The 10,580-nt window shown below is 39.2% G+C and overlaps 1 protein-coding gene across 2 annotated transcripts in view; it reads right to left on the reverse strand.

The window, feature by feature from the left end:
- Window positions 1–231: 231 nt before the first annotated feature.
- The window catches only part of CYBRD1 (cytochrome b reductase 1), a 29,706-nt gene continuing 19,357 nt past the window's right edge, over window positions 232–10,580 (reverse strand). The window contains exons 2-4 of one of the 2 annotated variants that reach the window (XM_017862369.1): window positions 9,545–9,753; window positions 5,250–5,404; window positions 232–3,833 (exon numbers count right to left, since the gene is read on the reverse strand). In XM_017862369.1, the coding sequence (XP_017717858.1) occupies window positions 3,530–3,833; window positions 5,250–5,404; window positions 9,545–9,753 (668 nt within the window). In that variant the 3' untranslated portion in view covers window positions 232–3,529. The remainder of the gene's footprint in view (window positions 3,834–5,249; window positions 5,405–9,544; window positions 9,754–10,580) is intronic. The other variant, XM_017862370.1, reaches the window with a different exon arrangement.

Genomic DNA, 10,580 nt, shown 5'->3' on the forward strand with positions numbered 1-10,580 from the left:
AAAAATTTTAATCTAATAAATATTGAAATTATTATATAATTTATATATAATATTAATAATTAAATTATGTATTATATTACAGTCTGGTTGTTCAGTTAACATGAATCAAAGAAACTGAAAAAAAGACTACCTCTTGCTGAAAACAAACAACAGAAACCAAAACCATGGCAAAGAAAACTTTCACAACAATGCCTACCCCTGCTACCCCCGGACAAATAGATCGCACACAAAGAGCTTCCAAAATAACTTTTTATTACTATTATAAAAAGAAGTCAAGAAAAAATAGATGCATATTTTTCCTACAAAATTATAAAATATTCAGGATAGTTAATATTTTTCCATAAATGCACTAAGATAAAAAGATAGAAATCTTTTCCACTTAAGGTTTTCAAGTACCTCGTAGGAATTAAAGAATAATAATTTTCTTTCTTCTACATTTTCCTGAAGACATAGCAGTTACAGTTTTCTGCTGGAGTTATCTAAAAAAGGACATACCAAGATAAATTTTCTATCATATTGAATAAAATTAGCATAAAGCTTTACTTCTGTCTTTGTGCTTTTAGATTGGCAACTGTGGTCAATCAGTGCTGCACTGGAATTTCCAACTCAGCAGGGGAAAGAATCTAATTAAAAATGACACACATTCTGTATTTTGTCCTTTAGAACCCAGAAATCGCTTGTGAGTATCCCTTTAAAAGTGCAATTGCCTTCTTTGTCATTTATTTATAGAGTCTGAGATGTTGTTTCTAAACAGCACAGCTTACATGAAACCATGCAAGTAAAGGGAAGAAAGTGCTTTAGAGGGCAGGTTCCATCTGACACAAGCAGCAAGGAAGCTGTACACTTTTGATGACATTAATTCAAAAAGTATATTCATTTGAGTTTCTCAATAAGCGCTTTGAGAGAAAAGGCTTTAATGTTGATTCAGATGAGTGTTAAAATAAAGCTTTCCTTTCTGAAATTAGATTATGGGGTAAACCAAGCCAGACTATCTCTGGAGATGACAGAAGTCATAATTATTTTGAGAAATTTCCATCACTGTTTTGGAATTGATACCTAAGGCTTTCTTCTCCCCTATTATTTGTGGGATTTTAATGAGATATTTTCTGGGGAGATGCTTAGGTAGGAAATATCAGCTTTTGAAAGATAAAGGTACAATTATCATTAGAATCAAAAGCCCATTAAAGAAGAGTCTCAAACAGAAAGGTTTTCTAGATATATTTCATATGCATTGTTTTCATGAAGATAGAAAGAAAAGAAATTCCTATAACATCTGTAACATTATCCTCACATTAGCACACATGAAAGATAAAATAAAGGGCTGAGATGAGGGGTGCTTAAATACTTTGCAACAGAGCTATCCTAGGGTCAAAGCCATCATTAACTTTTCACTGATAACCTGTTTCTTAGCCTATGTAAAAAGGAATGGCTGCCTCAATTCTGGCAGCTTAGTCACTATCTAATCCCTTCCTCCTAAAACCCTGGAATTTTGGTACCTCTATGTAATGGAACATCCAACTTATCAAATGATGTGTGACTATGCAACTACTCCTTCTATGGCACCAAGACTGTATCATGCTCTACCGATACTGAATTTAATTGTGCTACCACTTTGTGCCAAGCAGATGGCCGGGTACTGGGGATCCTTCTGGCTCTATTACCAATTTTGGAAATAGAATTTAGTAGAGAAGAAGAGAACAGTGTTGCAGCAAGGGGATCTTGAATGGTTTTTCATGAAGTTTAAGGGACATGATGGAGTGTGGCTTGTATTTAGTCTTTGGAAGTAATTACCAGTTACCTAAAAAGAAATCCACTAAGCACCAAAATGTTTAGTGTATTTGGTGTAGAGTTTCTACCCACATTAAAATGCTTCAGTTTAAAATTGAAGGGAAGGCAAAAAAATCAACCAAAAAATGAAAAGTATCATTTCAGCATAAGCACTACTCTAGGCTTTAATTTGTCAGCCCAGAGCCCACACAGAGATGATACTCCATGAATGAAAAACCACCTCCAAGTCTCAATTCACTACTGAGGATCCAAAGCTCAAAATATCCCCTAAAATTCCATAAAAATCAGGAAAGACCCTAGCTATTGCCCCAGGGAAGGGCAGACCATGAGACAGGTCTCTTTTAGCTCCAAACTGAAAGTTGTTCAGCAGCTAAAATCCTGAAGAAAAAAAATTGCAATTAATTAACTTGAAAGCCACAGATGTGCTTGTCCAAATCTTTGTGTTACCAAGACACAATTTTAAGATCAAACAAGTATCAAGGTAGGCCATGGCTTGTTGGCAGCGGCAGGGGCCCTATGGCCTATTTCCAGGTATGGGTGGCCCCTTTTCCTTGGTTATCTGGGGAATCTGCCTCAGCAGACAGCAAAAGGTAAAAAGCATCCCCTTAACTCCACCCTACTCCAGCAATTGAGGTTTATTCAGGGGTAGGTCAAAGTAGTACAAGACAAAAATAGCATAGTGAAATGGTTAGAATCCAGACTGAGGTGCCAGACTGCCTGCATTTGAGTCTCAGTCCCACCATGTATGAGCCGTGTGACCTTGGGGTGAGTTACCAGCCTCCCCAGACTTCAAATCTCTCACCTGTAAAATGGGAATGGTAACAATACCTACTTCATCCTGTCTGTCTAGGGACTGAATGAGTTAATATTTGTAAAGTGCTTAGAGGAGTGTTTGGAGCATAGTAAGTGCCGTGTGAGTACTTTCAAAAATAAAAATAAGAACTTGGGAAAAAGTGCTCTTTGAGGTTTGTAGGGCAGTGTATGCTACTTAAGTGCTGAAGCATATTTTCATTCTAAGAGGTTTAGCATCTGGATCATAAAGTACACCAACCCTAGGGAAGTCTTGGGGCTAAGCTCAGTTTTGGAAATTCTTCCAAGTCTGACCAGAGAAGATCTCTTCAACCACCTGCTCTAATCTATCAATACCCTAACATAAACCCTAGTCTCCAGGAACAATTTGAGCCCAAACCAGCTGGGGAGGGAGCAGAAGGCAGGCATGGGGAGAAAGGAACCAGGTGCTTTCCTAAATTTTTTTTATATACTCCCATCATGGTATCTGTGTAGCGTCATGATCTAAACCCTGTCCCAGATATTCATGATCTGATTTTAAACCTTTGGGACTGCTTTCCTTGAGTTGTGAAATCATTGGCTCCCAGAATTAACAGGAAATGACTGCATGACAACAGGCCAGGGAGGCTGCCAGTTTATCCAATTACCCACTAGTAGACACATATTGAGCATCTATTCTGCACAAGGCACGGTGCTAATGCTGTGGTCCTCAACAAGATAAAGGTAATGTAACCACAATTTGTATCTGCTATTATTTATATTAATCACATCCTTTCCAGTTCAGGTCAGTTCACAGGCCTCAATCAATACAAATTATTTCAAGAAATCATCCTTTGTGATTAAAGTAAATATTGATACTACATAGCCCAATAATCATATGGCTAATAGGAGAAGCTAAACTGTAGAGCTAGTTTTGAAACGTGAAATTACATGGCTCTATCTCTACAGCATTTTACATGGTAGATCTCTGCCCAGCCTCATCCAGGGCTAAGTTTCTTTTCCTTGCTGCTACTTCATTGTTTAACTCTGAATCTGATTTGTCCATGTTGTTGCCAGAGTAGGCTGGCATGGAACCTCTTGCTCCCTGTTCAGTGCCTCCATCTGGCTGAAGAATGGTAGAATTTGGCTCCTTAGGACGTTTCCATTGCGGTCTGGTGACTATCCAAAAAATGAGGGCCCCGAACACCAGGATCAGAAGGCCAAGCGTATTTACGAAAACACCTTCTGGTGGGAAGGTACTGTATGCAGGATTTCTCCTATGAAATAAGAGATGTATCCAATTACAAACAGGATGATAAAGCAACATGCAAAACAGTCTTGAATTTATCTGCTCAAATGCACACTAGTACAGTTTCAATGTAAACTCTCAAAGCTTGCTATTAAAGAGAAATATAAATTATGCTACAATTCACTCAGGAATATATAATGAAATTGTTTTAAAAATAATAAATACGAGGCCGGGCGCAGTGGCTCAAGCCTGTAATCCCAGCACTTTGGGAGGCCGAGACGGGTGGATCACGAGGTCAGGAGATCGAGACCATCCTGGCTAACACGGTGAAACCCCGTCTCTACTAAAAAAAAAAATGCAAAAAACTAGCCGGGCGAGGTGGCGGGCGCCTGTAGTCTCAGCTACTCGGGAGGCTGAGGCAGGAGAATGGCGTAAACCCGGGAGGCGGAGCTTGCAGTGAGCCGAGATCCGTCCCCTGCACTCCAGCCTGGGCAACAGAGCGAGACTCCATCTCAAAAAAAAAAAAAATTAATAATAATAATAATAATAAATACGAAAATAACATAGCATCTGTAACACTTGTTTTGAGGCAGGTAGGGTCTGGAGGTGGCAACCTCGAGTCAATTCACACGGACTTCCTAGAACTAAACCAAAAGGAAAACCCCAACTTTCCACATCTAAGCAGCAAAACGACTGGATGCTACTCCCTTTGCAAACCCCGCTTTTCTGCATGGCAGATGGAAAATTGAAAGTATCTCTGATTGGTTGCTTTCTACAAACAATCAGACGTTTGCCTAGGAATGTAACTTTGTAACTTCACTTCAGCCTCTAACTGGTTGCTTTCTGCAACCAATGAAACTCACTGCGGGCTACCACTTCATTTACATGGGGTGAACACCAAGTGGCCAATGGGAAACCTCTAGGGGCTATTTGGACCCAAGAAGATTCTGTATCAGGGCCCTTGAGTGGCTGCTCAGGCCACTCACACCCTATGGAGTGTACTTTCATTTTCAGTAACTCTCTGCTTTTGTTGCTTCATTCTTTACTTGCTTTGTTTGTGTGTTTTGTCCTCTTCTTTGTTCAAAACGCCAAAAACCTGGACACCCTCCACCAGTATCACTTAAAATTTTAAAAAAGGATAAAACAAAAATGTATGTACACTATAATTACAATTAATATAAAAACATGCATATCAACAAGATTGAAAGGGAATGTATAATTTCAATAGTTGTTTTGTAAGAGTAGTACAATTTGTCAGACTTTTTGGTCCTTCTAAACTTTTAGTAATATCATATTGCCTATATGATATAACAGATTCTTTAAAATATTTTTTTAATTTTAATATCTAAAAAATTTTGTTATATTTACATTACATTTTCCCAGTGAACAAGTCTTTAACATTTTATGGCTTAAGTATTACAATTAAGAAGACTATGCAACTTACAGGGAAAAAATTAGTTTCTCTGTCACTCCCATAAGTGCTGTTGCAATCACTGTTCCAAAGATGACAAGTCCGGAATAAACATGTATGGGCATGAGAAATGCTCGGAGAGAAAGCGGAGCCCATGGAAGCAGAAAGACTAAAAAACCTAAAAGAAGCTAAATACCAAAAAGTGCAAAGGTTATCATTTAATTTTAAGTTTTAAACTAATTTTAAATTATTATTTAAAAAGCAACATGTGTAATATGAGAAAACTGTTCATATAGAACCAAAGGGTAGAAAGTGAAGTTTCCTCACTCCAGTTCCACTACCAAATGTAACCCCTTTTATCACCTTCTCATGGATCCTTCCAGAAAATTTACTATCCCTATACATATTGTTCCGCATCTTGCTTTTTTCCCTTAACAGCATGTCTTGGAAATCTTTTTCATATCTATACATTTATCTAATTTATTCCTTTTAATGGCTAATATCCTAAGGCTATAACAATTTATTTATTCAGTTCTCTGTATGGATGTTTCTGTTTGGTTTTTGCTATGTTTAATTCGACTATAGTGACCTTTCTGGTACTTACTGGTTTGTTTTTACTAATCTCCTAAGGTTGCTAAATAGGAAGGGAAGGAACAGATTTTTTAAATCACTAAAACCAAGTACATTAGGACACAGAATTTAGTGAGTTCAACCTAAAAAGCTATGTGGAAAGAAGTTGACCTTTGTTTTATGAGAAAGAAATGAATTCTGCAGAAAAGTTTTCTTCATTTCCTTGATAATTAAATCGCTAGTGGGATACATCTTTGCAGAGAAGACAGCAAGTTTCCTATATAAACTGAAGTCTGTTATGTTTTCATGGTTTTGTCACCCCACACCTTTGCCCATCAAGTATCCTCTCTTCAACAAGATAAAGATGACTTAGTGGCTACTGAATTACTGAGTTTAAAGGAACTTTTTTTTTCAGATGCCTATTTAGGATCTACCATCCTAGTAAAACAATTATGAAAAGAGAGGAGAGCAGGGAGAAAGCACTAACATCACTGTTCAGTCAACTTTCTTGATTGAGATCCAAGGACTATTGGGGAGATACTAGAAGAAGAGGGGCAGGGGGAGGAGTCCAATGCACTAATTCACACTGAGAATCAGCTCATGTGTAATACAAAATAGTAATAAATGGAAACTAATAACAAAACAATTTGTATGATTTGTCACTTTAACAGACTGCAGAGGAAAAATCATATAATCATCAGAACAGATGGTGAAAAACATTGGTAGGGTTCAACAGTCATGTATGAGATGAGATGTTTTAATAAACTAGGAATAGAAGATAATTATTTTAATCTGATTATATTAGGACAGAACATGGTATAGGAACTAACAGGCTCCATTTTCAAGAGCTTAACATATAAAAGTATATTTCTTGCTCACACACAGTCTGCTTATGCTCTATAGGCATTTCAGATTAGCTCTCTTCCAAGACATGACTCGGATGTAGAAGGGATTTGTCTTATATCCCTTATTACCTATTCCTATTCAGCATTTTTCTGAAAGTCTCAGCTACTAAATTAGGCAAGAAAAGAAATATGATGATAGAAAAGAAACAAAACTTATTAATCACATAAGATTATAAAACAATCCCAAAGAATCTTGAGATTAATTACTAACATAAGTCTATCAAGTTTGCTAGGTATAAATTTATACTTGAGATCAGTTGCACTTTTTGTAAAGAGGCAACAGGTGAATTAATTTTTAATGATACCATTTTTAATAGCAAGGAGCTAGCAATAAGTTGGAGACAACAACTCTACAAAGAAAATATAAAGCTTTGAAGTAGGCCGGGCGCGGTGGCTCAAGCCTGTAATCCCAGCACTTTGGGAGGCCGAGACGGGCGGATCACGAGGTCAGGAGATCAAGACCATCCTGGCTAACATGGTGAAACCCCGTCTCTACTAATAATACAAAAAAAAAACTAGCCGGGCGAGGTGGCGGGCGCCTGTAGTCCCAGCTACTTGGGAGGCTGAGGCAGGAGAATGGCGGGAACCCGGGAGGCGGAGCTTGCAGTGAGCTGAGATCCGGCCACTGCACTCCAGCCTGGGCGGCAGAGCGAGACTCCGTCTCAAAAAAAAAAAAGAAAATATAAAGCTTTGCAATATTTTGGAGAAGGCTAAAAAAAACCAGGCTCATGATAATTAGTTGGATGACTTGTATTATACAGATGTCAGTTCTCAAATTCATCTACAGATTAAGTAAAATCCTAATAGATTTTTTGGTGGAATTTGATGCATTGATTCTAAAATTTACATAGATCAAAGGGCCAAGAATAGCCAAGATTAACTTTTGTTTTCTGAAGTATATCCTAATACAATAGATTCTGTAATTTACATTAAAAAAGTAATAAATGCATTTGATAGGTTGGTTTGCATATTTTATTATTTAGTTAATACCCAAAATGCCTAAATATATTAGAAATGGTTCAGAGGGTTCCCTGTTGGTGGTTCAGAATATTCCTAAATCTTCAGTGAACTTCAGTGATTCTATTAGTATCAAAGAGCAAGCTTCCTGATGTCCATGTTGTGCTTTCTATATGAAAATGGGGTCCGAGTGCGGTGCCTCATGCCTGTAATCCCAGCACTTTGGGAGACCAAGGTGGGAAGATCATTTGAGTCCAGGAGTTCAAGACTAGCCCAGGTAACATGGCAAAACCCCGTCTCTACAAAAAATTAGCTGGGCATGGTGGTGCATGCCTGTGGTCCCAGCTACTGTGGAGGCTGAGGCAGGAGGATTGCTTGAGTCTTGGAGATGGAGGTTGCAGTGAGCTGAGATTGTGCCACTGCACTCCAGCCTGGGTGACAGAGATAGACCCTGTCTAAGAAAGAAAAAAGAAAAGAAAGGAAAAGAAAATGGGGCTCAGGGATTTAGCACAAATGTATCTCCATAAGTCATCATATCTTTTCTGTGGCTTACCCACAGAAACATACATTTCGCATTCCTGCTCTCCTATTTTCATTCCTAAGATTCTTTCTGTTTTCTCTCTTTTCCTGGTGTATTTTGCTGCTCCCTTATAGTTAACTATATTCCCTTATAGTATAAGTGAATAGCTTATGTATTTTAAGTTTTCTTTCCAAAAAAATGTAATAAAAGCATTTAAGCCTATATTCCTCTGGGAACCATTTTAATTAACTCCAGAGATTTTTATTTATTTTTTTTTTTGAGATCAGGGTCTGGCTCTGTTGCCCAGGCAGGAGTGGCATAATCTCAGCTTACTGTAACCTCTGCCTCCTGGTCTCAAGGGATCTGTGCACCTCATCATCCCAAGTAGCCAGGACAACAGGCGTGCACCACCCTGCCCAGCTAATTTTTGTGTTTTTGTTTTAGAGATGGGGTTCCGCCATGTTGCCCAAGCTGATCTCAAACTCCTGGACTCAAGCGATCCACTAGTCTCAGCTTTTCAAAGTGCTAGGATCACAGGAGTGAGCAGTGCACTATGCCCAGCCAAGACCCAGATTTTTAAATAGGTATTCTCTTTATTGCTAATTGTTAGATCGAGCTCTCTCTCTCTCTCTCTCTCTCTCTCTCTCTCTCTCTCTGTCTCTGTCTCTCTCTCTCTTTCTCTTTCTTTCTTTTATTTGTGGAGACAGAGTCTCCCTATGTTGCCAAGTCTGGTCTTGAACTTCTGAGCTCAAATGATCTTCCCACCTCGGCCTTCGAAAATGCTCGAATTATAGGCATGAGCCAGTGTGCCCAGCCTGATATTTCTTGATTTTACATATTAAGATATAGAGCAGAGTATAAGTTGGTTTTTAGAGAATCCAGATTAAAAGTCATATCCAGTACAGGAAATCTTGCTTTCTTATTATTTTATTCTGCGAATTCTGCAATTCTGGTGCCTCCTTAGGGGAAAACAGTTATAATAGAAACAAATGTAAAGAATGTTTAGAAAACACTTGCAGTCGCCAGGCGTGGTGGCTCACACCTATAATCCTAGCATTTTGGGAGGCCGAGGCTTGCGGATCAACTGAGGTCAGGAGTTCAAGACTAGCCTGGCCAACATGGTGAAACCCTGTCTCTACTAAAATACAAAAATTAGCCAGGCATGATGGTGGGTGCCTGTAATCCCAGCTACTCGGGAGGCTGAAACAGGAGAATCACTTGAACCCTGGAGACACTGACTGCAGTGAGCCGAGATCGCGGCATTGCACTCTAGCCTGGGCGGCTAAGCGAGACTCTGTCTCAAAAAAAAAAAAAAAAAAAATTACAGTCTCTGAATTGTTTTTATAACTTGCTTGTAAATACACTGAAATACTGACCTGTAACAAATACCATATGACAGCTATCAGTCCAACCCAGCTGTGCAGACTGTACATATTGGGTATATTGTTAACATTGTGGTTCTCAAACACGGCCACCAGAGCGATAATTACAAGAATGGCAGCAACTGCATTTAACCCTGCATGGATGGATTTCATCAGGAACTTGCTGCATTTCCAGGTCCATGGCAGTCTGTAGACGATGATTGCTAGGGAGAGACGAAAGGACACAGAATGTGTTTTGTTTTGTTTTATAATCAACACAAAACGAACAGTTTGATACACTGGACGCTCCCTTTTTGAAACCTTTTTCCCTTGGCTTCTGCTTCTCCCCTCTTCCCCATGTTACCCCTGCCTCTCAGTAGATCCTTCTAGGGGATGGTGGAGGGGCTCCTTTTCTGGCATTTTCTTTACCCGCAACTTGTGAATGAACCTTGGTGCCTCTCAGGCTCGGTCCTAGGGCTTTTTCTCCCTCTGCACTCCCTCTGTCGGTGATCTCATTCACTCTTTCACTGAAATGCTGTCTCATGGCAGGGACTCCAAAATTTATATCTCCAGCCCAGAACTGTCTTCTAAGCTCCAGACCTGCATAATCCAGTGTCTTCTTGGTATTTCCATATGGTGTTTGCTTCCCAGACATCGCAAACTTATCACATCCAAAACCAAATTCCTAATATTAACAATCTGATTTATGCCTGTTGTCTCCTTTCTTCTTAAAAATGTCTTAGTTTGGCTGGGTCTAGTGGCTCATGCCTGTAATCCCAGCACTTTGAGAGGCTGAGGCAGGGGTATCACTTGAGGTCAGGAGTTCAAGACCAGTCTGGCTAACATGGTGAAACCCTGTCTCTACTAAAAATACAAAAATTAGCCAGGCATGGGGTGGCATGCACCTGTAATCCCAGCTATTCTGGAGGCTGAGGTATGAGAATCACTTGAACTCGGGTGGCGGAGATTGCAGTGAGCCGAGATTGCACCACTGCACTCCAGCCTGGGCAACAGAGCAAGACAAAAAAAAAAAAAAAAAAAAAAAAAAAAA

This window comes from Rhinopithecus bieti, unplaced genomic scaffold (assembly GCF_001698545.2).
Source record: "Rhinopithecus bieti isolate Rb0 unplaced genomic scaffold, ASM169854v2 scaffold_63316, whole genome shotgun sequence".
Lineage (NCBI taxonomy): Eukaryota > Metazoa > Chordata > Mammalia > Primates > Cercopithecidae > Rhinopithecus > Rhinopithecus bieti.